Below are 26,331 nucleotides of genomic sequence, written 5' to 3' on the forward strand. Positions count from 1 at the left end.
GCTGCTGCTGCACACTTACTGGCTGCTCCCTCACTCGATTTTCACGGGGCCGCTCGGCTCCGCCTCCTTGCCGGTGATTGGTCGCCTGTGTGCCTTTCCAGTGCTGGCGCCCAATCACCGGTGAGGAGGCAGAGCCGAGCGGCCGCGCAACCATCGCGCGGCCGAACTGAAAGAAGGAGCAGCCGTGCTTCCTGGACCGGATCGTCGTGGGACCGGAGCCAGGTAAGGTACAGCAGCCCCCTTCCCGCTCCTGTACTTAGTGTCCCTTCCACCACCACGCCGCCCCTCGAAAAAGTGCCGCCCTGACACCGGCTCGCCGTATACCGGCATATAAGACGACCCCCGACTTTTCAGAAGATTTTCATGGGTTAAAAAGTCGTCTTATACACCGGCAAATACGGTATATATTTTACATTCACATCATTCCCTAACCCTCGAGCTTACAATCTAAGGTCCATAACTCACATTCATACATACACATGCTAGGGCCAATTTAGACAGGAGCCAAAATGTCTTTGGAGTGTGGGAGGAAACCAGAGTACCATAAAGTCTGAAGGACAGTAAACTGACCCTATGTTTGAAATGTTTCCAGACCCGTTTTAGATAAAAGGTTGCATAGGCAAAAACAAACAGAAAGCAAATACTAGCCAGTCAGGCTCTAACACAGAGATAACTCTGTAATGGGTGATGAGCTTCTTCAAACCACCCCAGACAAACACCATAGTCTAGTAACCTTTAACAGAACAAACTTTTTGCAGCTCCCACATGTTAGCTCCCTGTGCCCCAGGCCAGAGCAAACCCTGTCTGCAGGTTGGGCTTTTTATCTACAGTACATCTGTAAATGAGGGCCAGTGGAAGCAAACTCCAGATCCAAACCATCTAGTCGCAAAGCGACACACAATACCTGGCCTGGAGCTCTCCTTTGAATCATTGACCTTAATCTGAAGAAGTGAAAAGTTGTAACAAAATGCTTCGTTGGTATTTTAAAAAATAAATATCTCTTTATAAAGAATTCATCTGGATTTCCATTCCTTAGATATTATGGTTTGCAACCATACCCATTAATGGGCCTGCTGTGACATTAGACACCGTTGGGTTTCTTCCATTTACACCAAATTTACCTCACCATCCTGATGTTCCCCAAGTGAAGCTAGGACTGGGCACCTGCATGGAGACAGACATATTCTACACAAGTCCTCATCTAAGGTTTCCTACACTGTTAGCCATCGGTCATTTGCAACTTCACAAGGTGTAAGATATACTATTTTAGTCCTATAGTACCTGTTGAATTTTTGTTTTATATTCAACACTAAAATAGTTCTCTTCCTTTCCGTCTTTCTCTTTTTCCTGTGGTAATTCAAGTATTTATTCTGAGAACCACAAAACAAGATAACGTGTAGAAGGGTCCCCCTTCTAAATGCTGCAGCAGATATACAAACTCAGGAGTACAAAGACAGGGATCTCACAAGCTGAGTATCCAAGGGGGGAAAGAAAATGGTCAGCTGGTCTTAGGTAGACTGACCCTTTAATTTCATGCTGTGCATAGAAAACAGTGTCCTAGCAATTTAAGAAATTATTATTATCTGGTGCCCACCACAAATTGATTTAATCTAATATAGTGGCTTTACTATGTTTAATCACAGTGGACTTGGAAACCCTCGGACACGTTTCCATCCAAATATAAGCAATATTGTCTATTGCAATTCCTATAACAAAATTTAATGAATAAGGACAGGCAAAGTGCGGTACACTGTAATAACCAGCTTAAATTCGTACTCATGAGACTTTAACTCTACAAGTGTTTCTAATTCAAGCAGACATTTGTGAATAATGGTGTATAGTTAAAATAGTAAAAATGAGCTGAGACAGTGGGTGCATGTGGGGCAAGATGATGCTTTTTTTTTGGCACATGTGTAAAATGCACGTTTTAGGCTTTAAGGTTAGTTAAAACTTCAAAACATTATATATTTTCTGAATGCAGGGAGCTGTGATTGTTTATTTCACATGATATTAGTGCAACAATTTATCAAATGCATGTTTTCAGTAAAAAATACACTAAAGTTAACTTTAGTGCACACAAACACTATACATTACCACAAAAGTGCAGTTTGTTCTTCACTCCTGTGACCTGTTTCCAGCCAGCAGCGGGTTTTAGCCACAGCCCAGCACTCCAGTGAGCTGGTGACTGACAGTCAGGGCTCTCTGCTCAGAGCAGAGGGGGAGAACTGATCGCTCAGTCCTTGGGGTAGATCTAGCAGGGGACAGCTGCAACTATGATTGGTGCTGCAGCTATTTAGTTGAGTATGATTTTTTTTCCATACTTCTCTTTTAATGGGTATATTTAACAGGCCAAAAGGAAGCAAAAAGAGAAGTTCATAGTTAGAGTTACATATTATAACTAAAGGCTAAAAACTTCTTTTTTTTTTTTAGTTTTTGACAGAGTGGATAAGAACACAACGGTTTTTATTGTTGTCTGTCCAAAATGAAAAAAATTGTTTTTGGCTATAGCTCTATTTTAATACCCTCTTGGGTATTAACCATATACTTTAACCATTTGACGCCCGGCCAATAGCCGTATGGCGTCCAGGAAAATGCACTAGCTTTCCGGGAGGCCGCCATATGGCGTACTCCCGCACATGCGCAGTTCGCGCGCTTGCAGAGACGTGCAGCGGCGTGATCTGTCACCGGCCGTGTACCTCGGACACGGCCGATAACATATCTGAGTATCGGCCCCGTTGCCAGTACCATGTGACCTGCTGTGACCAATCACAGCAGGTCACATGACAGTTGTATACAATGGATGGCTTCATTCATGCCATCCATTGTATACTAGTGTCTAGCTGTGAATGGTCACAGCTAATCACATGCACATGTCATGTGATTAGCTGTGGCCAAATCACAGCTAAGCACAAAAAAAAAAAAAAAAAAAAAAAAAACCCTGAATGAATCGATGTCATTCAGGTAAATGCTTGCTTATAGCAAAGTAATTCTTTGCTATAAGCAAATTGTATGCAGCCAGTGGACTGAATGAAAAAATGAGAAGAAATCTCTGCCAGAAAAAGTGTGTGGTATGCCCACCATTAGAATATACCACCCTGCATCCACCCACTTCTAATGGTGGGCACACATTAGGTCACACTTTGCCACAAGTGCCAGTTCCAAGATTGAATAAATGTCTAAATAGTGGCACGCTTGAATAAAAATTGTCCACATATAAGTGGTACCCCATATGGAGAAATGATGACACCAAGTCCCAAACTATCTTGCCACTGCTCCCCATGTAGTCTGGGCATCTGGGGGGCTCCACGTGACTATCTTTTCCCTCGTAAATCCGAAACTTATAAGTGTAGCCTGTTGTCCTCTCACAGGTCTTCTACATCTTGACCCCATATCTGGCACGCTTGCAGGGGAGAAATTGTTTGAATGCAAGGCGTCCAGAAAAATTAATAAGGGACTCATCAACGTTGTTGTTTTGCTGGGGAGTATAGACATCTGCAAATTTTAGGTTAAGGTGATTTGCGAGGGGCTGAATTTTGTGGAGCTGGTCAAATTCAGGGTTACCCCGAGGATGACAGAGTGTATTGTCGTTGAAATGCATAAAACACATTATACTCTCATATCTATGCCTGGCCATGGCAGCAGAGAACACGGTATATGATGAATCGGGTCTGCGGACCAATACAACCACAATTCATTTCTTTTAGTAATGCCCATGTTGAGGGTTAGGCCCCAAAAAAATGTAAATTTGAAAACCGTAATGAGTTTCCATGCGAATGATCTGGCAAAGTTTGAATTTGGGTTGGCGGCAATAAATTGTTGTGAATATAAACTGCTTTGATCCACAATCAATGCATACAGATATTCCATGAAAAACAGCTCCAAAAATCAAGGAGGTATGTGAAAGACCAGGATGTACTAGACCGCTGGTACTCGACAGTTCACCAAAAGGTAGAGCGGCACTAGTACTGGCACTCTGCTGCATATGAGAGTCATCAAAATTTACCGGCAAGTGCTAACAGAGATCAGGCCTGATTCTGCAAACACTGCGGTTTTGTGTGCAATGTATCAAGTGACAGTGACCTACTGACACTGCACTTGCTGGGGGAGAAGGGGGGGTAAGCGTAGGGGCTAAACGCAGGTGCTGGCAGGTGCAGGGGCTGATCCCACTAACGCTGCGTTTTTGGGAACGCTATACTAATGTGAACGCTGGTATAGTGCTGACCTGATCAAAGATATTGACCCGTTCAGACACTATACTAGCAATAGAGGTTTATTGTACATGAGCGTGCTCCTGGCAATCAAGGGGTTAAATGTGATGACTGGTGTACTGACGGGCTATCTGGGAGGGGCGTGAAACCACGGGAGCGCAAATAACATGTATATATATATATATATGTGATTTTGCGTACCCATGCCGCCCTGTAGCAGTATTTCTGCTGTAGGGTGGTCAGGAAGCGGTTACAGAAGAGGTTTGTGTTACGGCGCTGCGTTGCTTTAACTGACAATTGCGCGGTCATGCAACACCGCACCCAAATTAAATTTACATCCTTTTTGTCCCACAAATTGAGCTTTCTTTCGGTGGCATTTGATCGCCTGTGCGTTTTTAATTTTCTGCTCTATAAAAAAAAAAGGCTGACAATTTTGAGAAAAAAAAACAATATTTTGGACTTTTTGCTATAAAACATGTCCAGTAAAAAAAATAAAAAAATCAAATTTTGTCACAAATTTCATCCAAAATGCATTCTGCGACATGTCTTTGCTAAAAAAAAATCCCAATACGTGTAAATTAATTGGTTTACGTGAAAGTTATAGCGTTTCCAAATGGCGGGAAAGATACTGGGATTTTTAATTTTTATTTATACTAATAATGGCAGCGATCAGCGACATATGGCGGCAATCAGCGACTTATGGCAGGACTACGGGACTGCGGCGGACATTTTGACACTGGGGGGGAACTGACTTGGGGTCACTGACATCCCCAGTGACACCAATACAGTGATCAGTGAAAAAAAAAAACACTGACACTGTACTAATGGCACTGGGGAGGAAGGAGTTAACATTTTTAGGGTTTACTGTGTGAGGGGAGTGTTTTACTAGGGGGCGGGGGTGTGTGCTGGACGGGGGCAGGCTGATCGAGGGAGAGAAACTCTTCTCTCCCTCTTCAGCTTGTCACGAGCTGTCAGGGAACTGACACAGAGCAGGGCTGTGTGTAAACAATGCAGTCCTGCTCTCTGTCAGCGATCACCGCTAATCCCGGGGAAACTGCCGGTAATCACCGGCCGTGACCCGGCGGCTGACACCCGCTGCTGACACCCGCGGGACAGGTAGGGAGGGCGCGCGCCTCGTGCGCGCCCCCTACCTGTTTTGCAAAACTACGTTTTAAAACGTGGTTTTGCCCAGCCGTGCCGCCCTGCAACCATTTTAATGCGGTGGCTGGGCGGCAAGTGGTTAAATACCACCAAAAGAAAACTCTAGTTGTGTGAAGAAAATGATAAAATTTTAGTTTGGGTACAATGTTGTATGACCGCACAATTGTCATTCAAAGTGTGAGAGCGCTGAAACCTGAAAAATGGCCTGGGCAGGAAGGTGTAAAATTGCCCGGTTTAGAATTGGTTAATATCTACTTGGGTTTTAACCAAGTTTCTCTATTTAATTTTCTTGTTTGATATCATCCCCTTTCAATTTAAGAGTGGTTTGTAACTTTTTTAACCATCCACCCCCGTAGGCCATATACAGTATATACGGCCTTGGAATGGTTATACCAGTGTCATAGTAATAAATGTGATTTTAAAAAAATAAGGATATATTGTAAAAAATACATGTAAATTTTCTTTTTTAAGTACCCCTGCCACGAGCAAAGGCAACGAGCATGTAGGTCTTGCATGCATATGTAAACAGCATTTGCACCACACAATTGAGGTATCATTATGGGCAGTACAGTGGCTAAATGGTTAGAACTTCTGCCTGGCAGTACTAGGGTCGTTGGTTCGAATCCCAGCCATGGCACCACTTGCCTGGAGTTTGTATGTTCTTCCTGTGCCTGCGTGGGTTTCCTCCGGGTACTCTGGTTTCCTCCAACACTCCAAAGACATGCTGGTAGGTTAATTGAATCCTGTCTAAATTGGCCCTTGTATGTGTATGTAAGTTATGGACCTTAGCTTGTACACCCCTTCAGGGACTGATGTGAATGTACAATATATATGTAAAGCGCTGCGTAAATTGACAGCGCTATATAAGTACCTGAAATAAATAAATAATTTTGAACGTTAGAGTGAGAGCAATAATACTAGCTACAGACATCCTGTGTAACTCTAAACTGGTAAGCTGTAAAGGCTTTTAAAGTGTCACTTACAGATAATTGAATGTACCATAATTTGAGGACATTCCACGGGTGTGCACAATTTTAAAGCATGACACCTTCTTTAGCTATTTACTTGGCATAACATCATCTTTTATATTTTACAAAAAAATTTAACATTTCCTATCAAATATTTACCGTAATTTTCCTATGGATTAGTCCCGCCTTCTCCTCTCCTATAGAACCCCACTCCTAGAAATATTTGCTCCTCGCCAGAGGCCATGTTCCATAACTAGCCTACTCATGGCATTGGGAGGGCACTCTTGTTGCCATGGAGTCCATCAGGAAAGGAAAATTACGGTAAGTATTTGATAGCAAATTTTCCGTTTTCCTGACAGACTCCATGGCAGCATATGTATGGGAAATAACTAGCCATACACCCACGGGTGGGCAGTTACTCAAACAAAGACTTTAATTTGCCCCATCAACCGACAGGACTTTCAAACCAAAATTAAAAGAGGATAAGGAGGCAGGCTCTACACAGTAATGAGCCATAAAAGTGTTGATTGAGGACAATGAGGCCGCTCTGCAGATCATATCAGGGGCGACATGCCAGGAAGCCGCCCAGGACAAAGCCACACTTCTAGTTGAGTGTGCGGTCACCGCCTCTGGATGTGCCAAGCCCTTAGCTCTGTAGGCCAATTGGATGGCCTGGACGATCCAGACCGCTATTGACCTGGGAGAAGCCCAGTCTCCTTTACTCTTCCCACGGAAAAGGATGAATAGATGGTCTGAGCTAAGGAACGATGCTGTGACCTGCAAGTATAGCCTTAAGGTTTCACTAGGGGGTGAACATCATCGACTCCTGAGGCTCTAAACTTGGCAGGACAATCTCCTGGTTCTCATGGAAGACTGAAGTCACTTTAGGATTAGAACCTAGCATAGGGATGAGGACCACCCAATCCGGGAAGAATGTTATAAACGGTCCTTCGCAGCCAAGGTTCCCGATTTCAGAGACTCTTTTTGCTGATGTAACCGCCACCAGAAAGGCCGCCTTGATGGAGAGCTCCCTCACTATGGGTGGACCAGCTGATTGTGGAACACTTCCAGAAAAGAAGTCGAGGACAAGTGGAATGTTTCATTTCAGGAACCTCGGTTTCCTCTGGGGCCTCAAGCTTACTGCCCCTTTGAAGAATTCCCTTTGAAGAATTGCTGGACCAGAGCGTGGTTGGCCCATGATACTCCAGTGAAGACCGAGGTGGCTGGCGCTTGAACCCTGAGGGTGCTGACCAACAGGGGCAGGTCCAGGCCTGACTGTAGGGATCCCATGACATCCTTAACCCTTGGATTACTAAAAGATCCGCCCATGGTCGAGATATAGTCCACGAACTTAGACCAGACTCTTCCATAGACCCTGTTGATACTTGGTCTTCTGGCATTAATCAGGGTAGAGATGACTTCAGCAGGACAGTTTAAGGTCTCTAACCTACCCCTCTCAAGAACCAGACCATCAGATGAAGATGGGCTGGGCAAGGGTGAAGAATGGCCCCTTGCGACAGCAGGTCTGGCTTGAGAGGGAGAGGAACCGGATCCCAAAAGCTGAGCTGCACCAGTAAGGGAAACCATGGTCTGCTTGGCCAGTACAGAATTATGGCCACTACCTCCACTACTTCTGCTCTGAGCCTCCAAAGAAACCTGAATATGACAGGGACCAGGAGAAACAGATAAGATGTGCAAAACCTCCACTGATCTGTCAGAGCATCCACCCCGAAGACCTGGGGACAGCGATTCCTGGTGTAGTACATCTCCAGTTTGCTGTTGCATGGGGAGGCAAACAGGTCGACTTCCAGACTGATCCCGAGGATAAGTATCCACTTGAAAACTTCCATGTCGAGAGACCACTCGTTGTCTAATTAAACCCTGGATAGGATGTCTGCTTGAGAGTTCTGGACTTCGGGGACGTATACTGCCAATATGTTGGACAGGTGTCTCTGAACCCAAGCCATGATTGGCTCTACCTCTCACAAGAGGAACAGGCTATGGGTCCCGCGATGCCTCCTTCTGTAGGACGCTGCCATCGTATTATTGGACCTTAGGAGGACTGATTTCCCCTGTGTTAGGTACTGGAAGGCTTGTAGGGCACAGAGCTCCTCTCATAATTCCAGGATATTTGACCCCAACTTGTGGGAGGGAAAGTTCCATCTGCCCTGAGCTGTCTCTGACTGGCAGAGAGCACCCCAACCGGAGTTGCTGGCATCCGTTGTGATTGTTACTCAGGAGATGGGGGCAATCGAGTGGCAATTGAGCAGATTCTTCCACTGTAGCCACCAAGGAAGGCTCTCTTTCATGGACAGGGATATGTAAATGACCTGGCCCATGTTGCCTGCATTCCATTGAAGAAAGCCCTTCTGGCAGTGTTGTATTCTCCACTGTACCCACTTCACCATCGGCGCTGTGGACACCATGGTGCCAATGATTTTCAGGCATTGGAGGGCCTGAAGATGCGAGGATAGGGCAGGTAGTATTCGGCTCCGAATCACCTAAACCTTCTCCACAGGCAGGGAGATGAAGGCGCTGACTGGGTCGAAATGAGCCCCAAGGAATATTAGAGACTGCGTGGGCTCCAACTGGCTCTTCTCCATGTTCAGCAACCACTCGAACTCAAGAAGGGTCCAGGTGACATGGGCCCTGTGCTAAAGTAGTTGTTCTCTGTCCTGGGATAGTAGGAGCAGGTTGTCTAGGTAATGATGCAGGCGAATGCTTCTAGTTCTGATCAGGGCCACGACTGCCAACAAGACTTTTGAAAACACACGAGGCGACGTCGAAAGCCCAAAAGGAAGACACACGAACTGGAGATGCCAATGGTCCACAGCAATCCAGAGGAATCTCTGAAAATCTCTTGCAATGGGCACACGAAAGTAGGTGTTTTTCATATCTATAGACAGGAGCCAGTCGCCTGGTTGAATTGCTTGTTGAATTGTGAACAGTGTCTCCATCTTGAATATTGACTTCCTGATAAAGGAGTTTAGATGGGTGAGATCTATGAGCGGCCTCCAGGCCTCGCTTCTTTTCTGTACCAAAAAGAGGGGTGGATACATGTCCTGAAATTCTTTGCCCTCCAGAATTGTTACAACAGCACCCTGTGCCAGTAGAGGGTCCACGTAGGACAACAGGAACTTCCTCCTTTTTCCGGAATGTGGAAGTACCGTACGAATGAATTTGAGATGAGGAGGGCTCTTGAATGATCAAGCATGGCCTGAACGTCTGAGGAACAGACAGTTCAGATTGAAGCCACCCACACATGCCGAAAATGGCAAAGGCGTGCCCCCATCTGGCCTGCCTGAGCGGGCCCAATCTCAAAAGGACTTTGTGGCCTCAAGACCTCCAGAAGTCGAGCCCTTGGAGGACTTCTGAAAAGGATGATCAGCTTCCATTGAATTCGTAGCCCGGCTTATAGAGGTGCGCATCCCTAGCTTAACTTCTAGGCAGAGCCCTCTTCTCGCCTAGCAGAGCCGATCCTGGGGCAGGAAACTGGACCTCCCGCCTGTTCCCAAGCAGGAAGGGACCCTCAAAGGGGATCTTGCATGATGCCTGCTTAGAGGCCAGATCAGCCAAGCCACAACGCATGCTTGGCTGTCACTGAGGACAGCATAACCCAAGCCAGCAGAAGGGTAATGTCGATCGAGGCCTCTCCCAGAAAGGCAGACGCCAACCTCAGCTCGCAGATAGTTGAATTCCTGGCCACCTCTTCCAGAACTCCTTTGAGGGCTGCATCCACATTATCTGACCACACTTCCATAGCTTTAAAAAAGGCCGTTAAGGCAAGCACTGGCTTGCAAGCCATCCCTGATATAGTGTAGATTTGCTTGAGATCGGAATCGATTCTCCTTTCCTGGTTGTCCTTGAAGGACACTGAATACTCAAGAGGGAGGGTAATGTGCTTGGCTAGCCTCATCAAGGCCGTATCCACCAGAGGGGCCGAGTTTAAATGTTTGACGTCCTCTGATTTGAGTTCCTCCAGGAACAGAAAGTTTGGATGATCCTTCCTTACATGTTTGAAGAATTACCTGTGTTTAGGAGGCTTCTTTCCACTTCAGGGCATCTTTGACTACTTTGACTAAGGGGCGAGACCAAAGCGAAGTAGAAGCCCACACACGGATCCTCACTCTCCGCCTCACTGTCTGAAGCACCAGCTGACAGGTGGCTAGGTTTTAAAGGCTCCAATCCCTCTTAAGGATCTTTGGGAGGGGAGCACACCCCGACCGATAGACTGCGGGCACGACTAGTCCAATTTCCTTCAGGGACTCTTGAATTACCCGTGTGACCAAAGCCTCTACCTGTTGGTCGTCACTTTCTCTCTTGCTGATTGCCCGTGCAAAATACGAGTCACATAATGACCTGTCGTCAGGAAGTTAAGATTCGCACCCTCAGCAAGTTTACCTGCTGGAGCGGCCGGAGTGACCCTTAATGTGATGCCTGGAGGAGATACAAGAACTTCTCCTATGATGAGTGATGGCATCAAGACCTGGAAGCAACTCCATCATTGTGTGCCGTATAGTGGCAATCAGACCTAGAAGGGCTGAAAAAAAAAGAAACACAGAACAGGAAATAGTTAAAAGCCACAAAAAAGCGCCAGTGGGGCGTCCGTACCTACTGCGCAGGGGCTGGCCACAAGGAGGCGGTGACACATCCATGCCGGGTCAGCTGCAAAGGCAACTAAGCTGTAAAAAAAAAAAAAAAACATGACATGCAGAATCCCAGCAAACCATCGGGGGGGCAGGAGGGAGCAGGTACTGAGCTTCACAGTGGACCACAGCGCTTGGAGAAGCTGCCGCATTCAGCCCACAGGATTTCCCAATGAAAACAGCTCTGACACCTGTTTAAATTTGCCACTAGAACTAGGACGTCACCGCCGCTGTACTGCGCATGCGCCGTAACCCTTGGACACCTGCTCGCATGCGCAAGCGCCACCATCTTGCTATACTGCGCAAAGCCAAGCCTCGTCCTGAGGCCAACTCGTGCATTTGAAGTGCAGCGGAGCTCTCGGACCAGGAAGCTACGACCTGGAGCACAGCATTGCGCTCCAGCCACCCACTATCACCAGGGGAAAATAAAGAAGGAATACAGAAGAAAAATGAGACCCGAACGAGGCACAGAGAACTGCTTACCGACCCCGCACAGCCACGACTACCTGCCTTGGAGACCGCTTCGTTCGTTCAAGGCGCTACATGGCCACCCACTGTTAGCAGGCGATCCAGCCCAAGTTGGCACTTGCCTGCCATTGGCAGACCTGAGCTCTTCCAGGAAACGTCTCCAGCTCGCCCATTTCCACCCCACTTCTAGCTGGGGATCACTTGAACTGATGAGGGGACACATCTTCACCACGCATCCATCCACCGCATCAAATACCCCGCTTGTAGCTAGGGACCTGTGGAACTGACAAGCGGCGTGTCACCTCCCATCTCCCGGAGAGGCTCACCAGGCCTTGGTTGCGGACCATCTTGTATGCAAGAACCAAGTAAGACTTGCACTAGGTCCATAGGAATAGGACCAAAAAAGGAACACGGCCTCTGGCGAGGAGCAAAGATTTATGGGAGTATCGTCCAATAGGAGAGGAGAGGGCGGGACTAACCAATACGTATGCTGCCATGGAGTCTGTCAGGAAATTGGGTATTATATTATGCTTGTTTTCAATAAAATTAATTAAAGTGTATTTTTTCAAAAAAAATTAGCATTTGAAAAACTACTACTCAAATTTCATGTGACATACAAAATTGCAACACCCATCACTTCATTCTCTAGGGTCTCTGCTTAAAAAATATATAATGTTTAGGGGTTCTAAGTAATTTTCTAGAAAAAAAAATGCAGATTGTTACACATGAGAGAAATGTCATAATAATTGGCTTAGTGGTAAAGTGGTTAGGGTAGTAATGCTTACCTAGACTTAGAATCTTGAAGTTATTATTGATCAGCTAAAAGATATGTTACCAAATTATTTTTTTGTTGGGGAAGGGGGGTTTCCAAGAGTGACTGGAGGATATCTTTCAGAAAAATCTTATAGGACCAGATCATCAATATCAATTATTTTGGCTTTTTCTGTGTGATTGGCTGATTGGACCTGTGCCGATCACATACACCCTCTCAAAAAAACACCCCCTCTAGCAATACACACCAAACTGAGCATGTGCAGAGTGACTCCTAGAGCTCTGTACTATCAGCAGATGGATTGGGGACAGCAGAAGAAGGGGAGGATCAGAAAAGACAGGATCAAACATCCTTTTTACACAATGCAGAAGATTAACCCCTTAGGTTCCACAGTGAGTATAACAAGCATGCTTTACTGCATATGCAGACTGATTTTACTGTTGTGGGTTTAGTAACTCTTTAAAGCGAAGTTCCAAATAATTTTTTTTTTAAAACATCCCGTGACAGTCACCACTTATGCCATGCAAATTGGCATAAGTTGCATATGTAATCATCTGTTTCCTTGTTCTTCTAAAGTTACTCATTGGCCCCTCATGATTCTGTATTCTTCCATCTTCACTGTGGGCTTTTGAAGCCCGGCCACACTTTCTAACAGGATACAGTGCAGCTGGCTACCCAGCATGCACGTCCTGATTTCGCACCTGTGCAGTATGAAGAAAGCACGGCACACTTGTTGCGAAACGGAGGATGCTCATTGACTCCTAGGATTGTTGACACATATATCCTAGGAACCAATGGCCAGGAGGCTATGACGTACCTTGCTGTGGCGAGGTACATCGGAAGTGCAGCACTTCAGGCAGCCTAAAGGTATGAAAACTTTGGGAGAAAAAAAATAAATGTGCCAAACATTGATGGGACAGCAGGAAGCAATACATGGGGCCAAACGTTAAAAATCGGGTGGAACTCCGCTTTAAGCAACATAGCTATTAGTGATGGTGGAGCCATTTTCTGAGCTTTACAAGTATTAGAGGAAGTATGGAACGTGGAATTAGCAACAGAACTACCAAACCACTACCAAAATGTGACATTGCTAAGTGCGCAGCCTATAAACATTCTTGAGAACTCAGCTTGTTAATCCACTAAAAGGAAGTGACATCACAGAGATTAAAGCCCATGAGATACTCGGAACAAGCACAGCACTAAAAGTAGCTTATTAGTCACAGAAATATACTGCAAGCCACTGTGAAAGTAATTTACTAGCAACTGCTGCCAAACCACTATCATCACCATTAGCAGCCTCCCTGAGGAATATTGGGCTTTCGTGGTGTGCCACATTTTCCGGCTGAATTGGTAGGTATATTGAGAGTAAGAATATTGCTTAAGCCCACAGAACCTTTGCCAATGTAGCTATTACTCAGCATGGAAGTTCAAGTATTTAACAACCAAAAAAAGGACAGGCAGTTAAATTAATTATTTCTTACTTTAGTTTATATCCCTAGTCCCCATTGTGTGCTTTTGGTCTAGGTGCCCAGTAGCAATTCTCCCTTCCTACTTTCGTCTAATTATCTATTTGCTTTCTTCCATTTTCAGACAAGTAGATGAAGGAGTGTGGAATACACCAGAGAACCTTAACAATCCTTCTCCCAAGCAAACAGCCACTGATGGAGAGTTTTCTAAAAGCACAGATTTTGAGCTGCCCTGCAGCCTCCCAACAAACTTTTCTCAGATGAATGAGTCACAGACACACAAATGGGAGCCGGTGTGTCATACGGATGCTGCCTCTTTTACCACTAACCCTATCCGAGGGGAGATGGTGACTGTGAAGACCCAGACTGTATCAGAAACACAGAACAAGAAGGTTGGGTCAGAGAAGTCTGTTGAGGTAAGATCTGAGAAAATTTCTAAGAATGGGCTAAACTCCTGCAGAAAGCCATTACTCTTGATGAGTAGTTGGTATGCGGATGATGTTGATAATGATATAGTATAATTTGCATGTTCATGTTATTGGACAGTGTACTTTTATACACATGAATTGGTGTTACTTAGAAAATAACCTTCACAAGCTAAAATAATATATATACACAATCGTTGGGGGATATGAGGACTGCCACATCCCATAGTATGCGAAATACATACATTTTATGGTGAAGCGGGATTTTAATGGTGACTTACATACTTAGACAACACATTAATAAAAACACTTCATTTAAGAGGTTTTTTTTTTTATAAAGTATTGTTAAATAAAACAATGACATTTTTCTTATAAATGCATTGTCTATGTATGTAAGGCACTGGTAAAGCCAAAATAACACTTTATGAGAAATAAAGGTTTGCAGTAGTTAAATTACTGTGAAATGCGAAACGATAGTCTCAGACCTACATGATATTTATGCATGTCAATACAATATTATAGCGAGAAAATTGTTAAATAAAATGACACGTTAGTGGAGACTGCAGGAGCTGGACAGAGGTTAATTTAATTTCACTCAGTGCATGTCCTAGTTGGCAAATCTGCACAAAATAAACAGCTCAGTGCTCAGTCGTGCCTGTTGGCAAAGGTAAAGTTATTTAAAGTGTACCTAAACCCAAAAACAATAAATATAATATGTTGCAGTCCTTAGGTGTGGTAGCTGCATTAGTTTTTTTTTCTTCTATCGCTTCCTGTGAGCCGAAAAGGAAGCACAAATATCCAATAATGTTCTTGTATAGACTACTAAGCATTTGACATGGTACCCCATAAACGCCTAATCTACAAATTGAGGTCTGTTGGCATCAACAATACAAAAGGGTGGCGATAAATAGCCTAGCTTCTGAATGGTCTGGAGTTGTGAGTGGGGTGCTCCAGGGCTCTGTCCTTGGACCAATTATGTTTAACTTGTTCATAACCAAAATAGAGATTGGTAAAAATTGTTAAATCTTGGTGTTTGCTGGCGATAGGAAGCTAAGCGGGGCAATTACAGCACAACAGGCTATTGAGACCTCAATAACAAAAAAAAAAGAGGGGGTGAGCAACTAAATATCAAATGAGGTTCAATGTTGGGAAATGTAAAGTGATGCACTTCTGGGCTAAAAATTTAAATGCAGGCTACACACTAGGGGGTGGAGGGTCCTAGTAGATGACAGGCTCAGCAACAGCAAGCAGTGCCAAGCTGCAACAAGCAAAGCAAGCAGACTATTAGCATGCATTAAAAAGGGGATTTACTCCAGAGATAAATCTAAAATTCTACCACTTTACAAAACTCTGATTTAGCCACATCTTGAGTATGCTGTTCAGTTTTTTCAGTCCTGAGGAAGGATGTGCTGGAATTGGAGGAGTCCAGAAAAGGGCAACTAAACTAATAAGGGGGCTGGATGACCTCAGTTTTGAGGAAAGGCTACACACATTAAAACAGAACTGCACTTCACCTGAGCACCACAAACAAGAAACTTTATTTATTTTTAATAGTTAAAGCAATCTTCCCCATCCATTTATGTGTCTACACTTTATTTTACTGAGAAATTCTTTGAAAAACACCCCCTAGCATTTCTGGTCGTTGAGTAAGGGCAGAAGATTCATGTAGCATTTACTTCCTGAATCCACCCTGCAGGCAGGAGGATGTACTTAGCTGACAAAACCCTCCTCCCCTCCTGAAGACTCCTGGGATGTATGACATGAGTTGTCTAGGCTATAAGCCACGTTTTAATATCCAAGTAAGATGATGTTATTAGGCTATAGTTTTGTTATACCAATGATATACTGAGGGTTATGCAACTGGTCACACTATGCCATATTACATTGGAAACTCAAAGGGAACAATCCTATAGGTTTTGTGGTTAAATAGAAATGAATACATGTTTAAGGTAATTATAACCGTCAGCAATCTCTTATATTCAGAAGTTGCAATAACACTTGCCATCCTACTAGTGTGGGTTAATTTGGTTAATTCGTTTTTCATAGTGTCTTTAAAGGGACTGAAGTTCTGATTGGATAAACTCTGTTGATTACTGGACATGTTCTAGGAGACATATTCCTATTTTTACCAATTTTCCTATACATGAGCATTTTACTAATTCCCATAATAGGCAGCAGAGCGTGACTGGGAGGAAAAAAGAGCAGCACTGACACAGTACAGTGCTAAGGATATTAACCGGCTTTTGGAAGAAACCCAGGCTGAGCTTATGAAGGCTATTCCAGATCTGGACTTTGCTGCTAAGCACAAACCAACTGGAAGTGCGACATCTACCCCAGAACACCGTACCAGCAAACCTCAGCAAGCACAGAAACTTGGTACCAAATTAGATGCTAATGGGAGAAGAGGCTCTGGTAAGAAGACACTATTGCATTTAGCCTTAGCAGAATTTTGGAATTGTGGGGGTACTAAGGTGAGCTTTGCTGTTTATTTTCAGATGAACTGACAGTTCCCAGGTACCGGACTGAGAAACCATCTAAATCTCCACCTCCTCCTCCACCACGCCGTAGCTTTCCATCCTCACATGGTATCACCACAACGCGAACAGGAGAGGTCATTGTCACCAGCAAGAAGGATCCAACATTTATCAAGGTGAGGGAGGAAATATAATATAATATACACAATGACTGTCTGGGCAATCGGCTGTCAACTGTAAAACAGGGCCCTTGAATTTTTCAACACTTTTTTGCCGTCACTGAAAAGCTCCCTACGTAATAGACTTGGACATGTGACACGACGTACAGGTTTGCTTTTTAACCAAGATTTTGACAGCTGTGAATCCATAAATGGTCAGTAGAGTTCACACTTTGGAGAAGAGACTTGGGAATAAATGTTCCTCAAGCTATTCCCACTCACCATCCTGACATTATTTGTTTTGGTCCCGGGAAAGCCCAAGAACCACTGAGGGGGCAGGGGATAGACACAACCCTGAATCATGTAAATGCTACATAAAAGTAAAACTTTTGGCTCTCTAGTTGCACCCAGATTGCTCTTACAGAAAACCTCAGAGCCTGCTGATTAAAAACAAAAACAAGCTTGTGGCTGCTACTGCACTCAAGCTTAATTACCCTTTTTAGACTCTGGATGTACCAGACACATCCAAAGACAGGTTAAAGCAAACTTTCAATGACCTACATAGCACCAGGCACCTTGGAGCAATTCATCTTCAAAATTCACAGAAGAAGCTCTAATGTCTCAACAGTGCATTATGCCCACCCCCAAGCCTTCTCCAAGCACATGCTCCACATTGGCTGGAGGACAGACAAATTGCTGCTGAGAAGGGGTAGCAAGGTGAGATGAGCTGCCTAAGATGAATTAAGCAATGTCACTCCTTTACCATCGCTACTGTGTCTGTAGTAATGCATGGACTGGCAGAAGGTACCACTGGCACAGTGGGGGGGGGGGGGGACGCCAACTTCCAGGCATCCCAGAAGTGTCAGCTGAAGTAGATTTTCCAACAAAATTTTATTTTTACCACTTGAAATTTTATTAGTTTGGGCAGCAGAACATTACTAGTCTATTGCTAGTGACATTGCTTTGCTTTTGGCTTTTCTCCTTTTCTTCCTAAAAAAGCAACAACACAGTAGTATTCGTGATCATTTTTTTGTTTGCACTAACAATTAAATGTTAAAAAATGACAGAGTTGCTTAAATGATTTCTGTGCTTCTGCTGTGATATTTGAGGATGAATTGCTTAACATTGACTGCAGCTACAGAGGTGAGTGTGGGTCTTTCCCTGCCAAAGTCCTGCAAATTGACTCCTGACTGCTATAGCAGCTGGGAGTCTGTTTAAATCCATTCAGCTTTCTTGTGCTTTCAAGGTTATTTCTAAGTTCTCATGCACAATGGGCATTTTTACAACTGCTGTTTTTGGCTTTTGACGTTGTTTTCTACAGCTAGTAAACTCACCAGCATGTTATCCTATGTGTCCATGCACACATAGACTGTAATCAACGTTTTTTGGCAGGGGCGTTTTCTGGCTGGAAAAAACCCCCAGAACTAGTGGGTTTCTAGAGGAGATTTTTAGCTGTAAAAACGCTCTAACGCTGAAAAACGCAGTAAATCGCGACAACCGGCCTTTTTGGACTTTTTTTGACCAGGAAAAAATATATTTTCTTTAAGAAAAAAAACCCTCTAAAAGCTGCAAATGCGAAAAAACACAGCTAAACGCTAATACAAAAACGCTAAAAATCGCTGAAAAACTCACGTTTTTAACATGACTTTACACAGCTGACGTTACCAACGTTATTAAAATGCCCAGTGTGCATGGAGCCTTAACTCTATGACCTGTAAGGGCATTTAAAGTGTGTTCATTTTGAATATCCAATTTTGGGTGCTGTGGTTTGTTGCTGTTTCATGGGCGCCCACAATTTTAAGGCTTGACATGCTTGGTATCTATTTACCCCAGACAACCCCATCTGTTAAATTCTACCAAAAAATGGGTAATGCGTTTTATATGTGGGCACTAAATTTAAATTAATATTTTGGGTTTTTTCTTTACTGAAAATATGGGTTTGATGAAAAGTTGCACTAATATCATAGGGCATAAATTGCAACTACCACTATTTTATTCTTCAGGGTCTCTCTTTTTAGAAAATATATAATGTTTGGGAGTTGAACTAATCTTCAGGCCTAAAAAGTGCATTTTAACATTCAAAAATGCAAAAAGGGCCCTGGCAGTAAAAGGGTAAAAGGCAAATTACTGCTTATTATAGTGGAACTTTAGGTTTTAAAAAATGGTGAATGGGCAGGAATTTTAATGCAGAACATACTTTGTCTCTTCTGCAATAAAGTTATTTACCTGTCTGTCCGCCACTGTACAGTGAGCCGTGCATGCACAGCTTACTGTAGAAATTCAGCAATGCTGAATCTGACTACACTCCCACGCATGAGCGGGAATGACATCATCCCCGCCTGGCCAATGGCAGCGGCCAGTGATCGAAACCAAGAAGTCAGGCCGCTCGAAGATGTCAGTGGCCATACGGGGAGCAGCAAGACGCAGCATCGTTGGAGCCAAGGTGAGTATAGTTCCACTTTAATAATACATAAAAACTTGAATGTCCTATGCGACCTGACCACAGGTGGCTTGTAAAGCGGACTTGCAGTACGTTGTCAGTTCCACATATACTCTCTGGGCCCCCTCCCACTTTATAAATGGCCCAGTGTTATTGGGTGCAAAATGCATCTGTTAAAAAAGGTATATATATACTTGCCTAAATTTGGTCTTTCATCACTGGCAGAGTTTGGTAACTGAAGACTGAAGAGAAAATAAGTGTATTAAATGATGTTTGGGGACTGTAGATTAGCACATGCACTTAGCAACATGAAACAATGGCTGTATTTTTGCACTTGCTTATACCTATTGTTCTTTAACTTTTCATAAGCACTGCTCCCCTGGATGTTTGTCTGGATTCTGGCAAATTTAAAGTAGTTGGTACAAAATAGAGGCAATGTTGATGCTTGGCAGCCACTATGGCCTGCTGCTTTTAGGACAGTGCAGCCAATGGCACCACAATTCCCCCAAATGACAACAGGAAGCTCAGCAATATTACCAAGTAGAAATTTCAAGTGGGCTGTATATACATATTTAAGCATGCAATTGCATTCTTTAGCAGCTAAACAGTAATTTTATGGAAAGGGTCAGCTGATTTCTCTCTTCCATTATAGAAGTCTGACTCTGAGGAACTGGAGAGCCAAAAACCTCAGGTGAAGCTTCGCCGGACTGTGTCTGAAGTTGTTCGCCCTGCCTCTACTCCACCCATAATTGCTTCTGGCATAAAAGATGATGATGATGAAGATCGGATTATAGCAGAACTGGAGGTGAGTGCTGCTGTCACTAGGAGTATAATGGCACTTCCTGCACAGGAAGATTTTCATAGCATTGAATGTGTGCTAATTATCATAGACTCCTTGGCTATATTTGTTATTTTCAAGCTTTTTTTTTTTAAGGATGCCAATCAAAGTGTGATCAAGGAAATCATTGGATGTTAGGATGTTGTGGAACTGGAGAGAGTGCTGAAAAGGACACCAACATTATTAAGGGATATGGACCTCAGCTAGGAGGAAAGAATAAAAGGGGGGTGGTTCAGAGGTATAAATACATAAATGACCTATATAGTAAGGCTGAATCAACATTGTTCCATTGTTCACTTGTTGCAAATGATAAAGGTGTGCTATTTGTGTCTGGAGGATAAGAAGTTTAACCTCGGCATATGGAAAGGCTTCTTTACGATAAGTGCTGTGAAAATTTGGAACAGACTTCAGGTGCTGACAGGTGCTAGATTGTTGATATATAACCGGCTATTAATATTCATCGGTAGTAGATTATTTTAAGATCAATAAAGATATAATTCATAATTGGGTCAAACTGTGGGTTTAGGGTTCTAAAGATGCGGATTTAATTTATTATCTTTTGGGTGAACTCAATAGACATGCTGCATTTTTCCAACCTAACTATTTAACTAGAACTCATCTATGATCTGTATCTTTTCCAATAATTGTAATTTTAGTACAAGTTACAAAAAATAATGCTGTATCTAAAAAAGCTGATGATGGCTGCCATTTCTGCTAAAAATGAGTCCTGGTAGGTTTTATTCATCTTCAATTACAATCTAGAAATGTTAAATATTTGTTTCACTATGTTGAGAAGATGAAGTCAACAAGCATCCTTTCATGTAAGTCTTTACACATAATATTAAGGAGTATTCGAAACTGCTATGACAACTTTATTTGACCAGATGAATATTGGGAAGAGTGTGGGGTATTGCAACTTAAAGCTGTATTAAACTCAAGAACAAAAATGTAATATATTGCAGCTTATCAATCCTTAGCTGCATTCTTTTTCAGTTTTTTTAAACTTTTTCCCTTTATTTTCACCTGGTAACCTGGAAAGTGTGGTAACACACTTCCTAAATTAGGATGGTTCCACTCAACTGGAGAAGCAACAGAGCCACCCTTAGGCAGCAGTGATGTCAATCTAGGGAGAGTTTAGTGTTAGATGCAAAAGCAGATTTAGATGAACTTGACAAAACAAATCGAAGTCGGGGGAACTTCCCCATGCTGACCCTTTCATGAAAGGTGACTTTTCCAGTGGCTAGCACATCAGCTTGAAGGGTCTCAGAAATCACAGCCTTGTCTTGAAAACCCTCTTTTCTGGTTTTGCACAGCACAGTGTTGTCCTTCACCCACAACGTTTTTTCCACTATAGGTAGCATCAACTTTTCATCCGAATGAGGATATTGTTTTTCCTCTGATTCACCCTAAGCTGGAGCATTATAGGAAAATCCCCATTTCTTTGTCTGGACATATCAAGTTTATCTTAATGCCACTGCTCTGTTTCATAAGAAAAACTTTTTTTTTTTTTTGTGGTCACCTGCTAGGGTGGGTTTTTTTTTCAAGCACTATCTCTAGATACATTAGAAGAAGTTTAGGCTTATGCCATCAAACATCAGAAGCCATCTTTCCCTGTTACAGTTCATTCTGTCAGTTTCCCAGGTTTCCACGGTGGCCATACCAAATATATTTTGCAAAGTTGATATTAGGGCATCCTTGGATGATAGTTTTGGTCACAACATTTTATAGGAAGAGAAACAGAAGAGGAAGTAGTATTTTTGGTATGCACTGTAAGATCTTTTTCTCTGTTTTCAAAGAAGGATACAACACTCACTCCTCTGGATATTTGTCTGTGACCAGACTGTTTATATTTCCTATTGCATTTCTTTGTGACTACCTCTAGCAGATGAGGGGTGTGGGCTACCAGCAAGGGCTGTACCTGGGCTTTGCTTTATTTTTTAGTGTCTAGTGTCCTACTCCTGCAGGTGGCATTATAACCTGAAATGTTCAAAGTAGAAAAGCAAATGCTGCTCCAGGTGGCCTCATCATGCATTAACCTCTTCCCTGTGAAATTAGGTGCCGGTCCAATCTGTGATTGATGCAATCCAGACATTCAACAAGTAGAGGTTGACCACACTCCTATAGCCAGAAAAATGTAAACTTTATTGTATAAAATCCATACACAAAAACATCACAGTTCCCAGATACAGGATGACAGCATTTGTTGTTAATGCGTTTCACGCAAGAAGCGCTTCGTAATGACATAGATACACTTCTCATGAGTCTCCTTAAATACCTTCAACTTCAGCTGCATCTAATCAGGTGTTCCTTCTGTCTTCCTAAATTGTACTAATATAATAACACATATATACAGTTGTGCTCAAATGTTTTCATACTCTTACAGAAATCATAGCATTTTGGCATTGATATTGAAAATATGTCTGATCATGCCAAAAAACTGTCTTTCATTTAAGAATAGTGATCATATGAAGCCATCTAATATCTCGTAGTTGTTTGGCTCCTTTTTAAATCATAATGATAACAGAAATCACCCAAATGGCCCTGATCAAAAGTCTGCATACCCTTAGTTCTTAATATTGTGCATTCCCCCCTTTGACATCAATGACAGCGTGCAGTCTTTTGTAATAGTTGGCTATGAGGTCCTGAACTTTGCAGGTGGTATAGCTGCTAATTCATCTTGGCAAAATGCCTCCAGGTCATGCAAAGTCTTTGGTCGTCTTGCATGAACCACATGTTTGAGATCTCCCCAGAGTGGCTCGATGACATTAAGGTTCAGAGACTGTGATGGCCACTCCAGAAGCTTCACCTTTTTCTGCTGTACCCACTGTAGAGTCAACTTGGCCTTGTGCTTAGGGTCATTATCATACTAGAATGTCCAAGAGCATCCTTTGAGCAGCTTTCATGTCGAAGAATGGAAATTGTATGCCAGTATTCTCTGATAACATTCTGCATTCATCTTGCCATCAATTTTCACAAAATTCCTCATGCCTGTAGAGCTCGCACACCCCCAAAACCCCCAAAACATAAGTGAGCCACCACCATGCTTCCCAGAGTGGCTCGATGACATTAAGGTTCAGAGACTGTGATGGCCACTCCAGAAGCTTCACCTTTTTCTGCTGTACCCACTGTAGAGTCAACTTGGCCTTGTGCTTAGGGTCATTATCATACTAGAATGTCTAAGAGCATCCTTTGAGCAGCTTTCATGTCGAAGAATGGAAATTGTATGCCAGTATTCTCTGATAACATTCTGCATTCATCTTGCCATCAATTTTCACAAAATTCCTCATGCCTGTAGAGCTCGCACACCCCCAAAACATAAGTGAGCCACCACCATGCTTCACAGTGGGGATGGTATTTTTTTTTCTATAATCCTTGTTGACCCCTCTCCAAACAGCGCTCATGGCTGTAACTATAAAGTTCCATTTTACGGTCGTCACTCCACAGTACACTGTGCCAGAAGCTGTGCGGAGTGTCAAGTTGTTGTTGGGCATATTGTAACCAGGCATGTGGCATTGGCACAGTAAAGTCTTCTTTCTGACAACTCAACCTTGCAGGTAATTTTTATTAAAGCATCATCATATTGTGCTACTTGAAACAACCACAACGACTTTTTCCAGAGCAGTCTGTATTTCTCCTTAGGTTGCCTGTGGTTTTTTTCTTTGTATCATGAACAATTCTTCTGACAGTTGTGGCTGCAATCTTTCTTGGTCTAACTGACCTTGGCTTGGTATCAAGAGATCCCCGATTTTTCCACTTCTTAATAAATGATTGAACAGTACAGACTGGCGTATTCAATGCATAGGATATCTTTTCATACCCTTTTTCATCTTTTTCATTACCTTGTTACATAGGTCTTTTGACCTTCTTTTCTTATCCCCATGGCTCAGTATCTAGCCTGCTCAGTGCATCCATGTGAGAGTGAACAAACTCATTGACTACTCATACACAGACACTAATTGCAATTTAAAAAGCCGCAGTTGTGGAAAAATAATCTTTAATTGCCATTTTAACCTGTGTGTGTCACCTTGTGTGTCTGTACCAAGGCCAAACATTCCAGGGGATGTAAAAGTTTGATCGGGGCCATTTGGGTGACTTCTGATATCATTGTAATTTAAAACAGAGACAAACAACTATGTAATAATAAAATGTTTCATATGATCAATACCCTAAATAAAAAGAGTTTTGTTGGCTCGATCAGTCATATTTTCAATATCAATGCCAAAATTTCATGATTTCTGTGAGGGTGAGCAAACGTTTGAGTACAACTGTGTGTGTATGTATATATATATATATATATATATATATATATAAAATCAAAACCAAATAGAGAAATTCAAACCAATCGCACACATATATTCATACTCTGAGAACAAAAAGTACTCCAAATGTATGTTAATATATAGATTATCACCATATTATATACATTATACTAAAGTGTATAAACTGAATCCGTTCATATAATCAAATCATGAACATTTATAAATATATGAATAGAAAAATGTTACCAAGCCTCTGCGGTACCCTAAATATTTGCATATCTATATCTATTCTACACACATGGAAAAAGAATAACCATCAAAATAGCGCTAAAGGCCCAGGGAGGCTAAAAAAAGTAAGAGAAAACTTAAAAAAAAGCATGAAAAACAAGGAAGAACCAAGGAAAACTGGGACTTTATAGAACTCTACGCTAACAAGGAAAGAAAGGATGTACAGTATGTAAACTTACAAATATATACATCTATTCTGCAAGAGGGTACCGCAAATTTTTTCTCATCCATAATAAAGTGTGGCATTCCATTCAAAATTTAGACCATTTGGGATAGGAGTCTGGAATTGAAAAATCCACTTTTAATTTTTTCAATTTTTGAAGTGCACGTCTGTAGACAGGAAGCAGCTGAAAACAGAATTTAAATGAAAAAAAAAATGAATGAGTTTTAGTTACGATTTACAAATACTTCAGTTTTTCAATTGATAATAGCCTGTTGCTCTTCCAGAACAGCAGCAAAGGGCTGTATTTATAGACATGAAAGTTCACAGGGTGAGAATAGGTATGTACCGTATACATTGCCAAGAGGAAAGAAGTGAATGAGTGAACTTCTGCTGTCTACCACCTACAATACAAAGCAGAAGATTATATCATTATGGTTTATTGCTGCTCTTTACCACAGGATTGCATTTGGATGCTATGATAAGGTGCCAGTTAATATCTAATTTTTATATATGATTTATCTGAATCGATTGAATAATATGTATAAGTAATATGTAGTATCAGTGTATTATACAAGCAGTTGCCATTGACATGTATGCTTTTTTTTTCCATCCTGCTGTATTTCAATTTCCTAGGTATTTCAGAGAAGTTCTGGCTCCCTCTTTATCCCTCAGTTTTATAGTGAACAAACCACAGCATCCAATGTGGTGCCTCGTCCAGCACAGCTGTGGTCCAATGAGGCCACCATAGAACATGGAGGATGGAAGGTAACAGCTTGTGTCCTGGGCAGCCTGGCCCAGTGTGCTGTGCACTTTTCACCATCTACTCCTTCACCTTATTTCCTCCTATTAAAACTTTGTTAATCAACTAATGCCTCACTTCCTCTCTCCTTCACTTCACTGAGAGTGCAAAATCAGCCTACTAAGCCTACTAATGCCTTAGAGCACAGTAAGAGTCCTAATGCCTGTCACACCTGTACACATCTTCAGAACAGTCATGAGGAATCACATAACTGCATGTCCCCCCCCCCCCCCATACTGAAAACCTCTCACTGCTAACAGTGAAGTGATAGCATGAATTTAATGTTAGAAAGATAAACTATTATCCGGAATTGATTCCATATCTTCCTGAACCCCTTTCGCTGTTGTAGCTGAATTCACAGAACACTCCAGCACTCAATTCAAAGTGCTCCCAAGGGTGTTCAGGTGCACAATGCTTCCTCAGGTGCAGCCCTCCACAGATCAGGAAATCTTCAGTCAACTGTAAAAAACACACGTAAGAGGGCACAGACTTCTCGTGCATTACCACCATACAATTTATTGAATCCCCAAAGACAAATGGATACTCACAAGTGATTAAAAACAGAAGGTATATAACATGAATACTTCAGCCTTGGGTGGTAAGTCCCATCATTGGACATCCTGATTCGGAATTTTGGCTTCCTTCATCAGAGCTGAACCAACCTGGTGTCCTATCAACCATTAAATCAGGGGTGTCAAACTGCGGCCCTCCAGCTGTTGCGGAACTACAAATCCCATGAGGCTTTGCAAGGCTGACAGTTACAAGCATGACTTCCAAAGGCAGGGGCATGGTGGGACT

At 42.7% G+C, this 26,331-nt stretch overlaps 1 protein-coding gene across 15 annotated transcripts in view; it reads left to right on the top strand.

Annotated features, from left to right (window-relative positions):
• SRCIN1 (SRC kinase signaling inhibitor 1) overlaps positions 1-26,331 on the top strand; it is a 712,759-nt gene that overhangs the window by 641,858 nt on the left and 44,570 nt on the right. For 14 of the 15 annotated variants that reach the window (XM_089690024.1, XM_089690017.1, XM_089690015.1 and 11 more), the window contains 5 exons: positions 13,814-14,105; positions 16,286-16,526; positions 16,610-16,764; positions 19,839-19,991; positions 25,368-25,499. In XM_089690024.1, the coding sequence (XP_089546150.1) occupies positions 13,814-14,105; positions 16,286-16,526; positions 16,610-16,764; positions 19,839-19,991; positions 25,368-25,499 (973 nt within the window). The remainder of the gene's footprint in view (positions 1-13,813; positions 14,106-16,285; positions 16,527-16,609; positions 16,765-19,838; positions 19,992-25,367; positions 25,500-26,331) is intronic. The other variant, XM_089690029.1, reaches the window with a different exon arrangement.

The sequence above is a fragment of the Staurois parvus genome, unplaced genomic scaffold (genome assembly GCF_062004578.1).
Source record: "Staurois parvus isolate SC_StPar_1 unplaced genomic scaffold, SC_StPar_1.0 ptg000511l, whole genome shotgun sequence".
Classification (NCBI taxonomy): Eukaryota; Metazoa; Chordata; class Amphibia; order Anura; family Ranidae; genus Staurois; species Staurois parvus.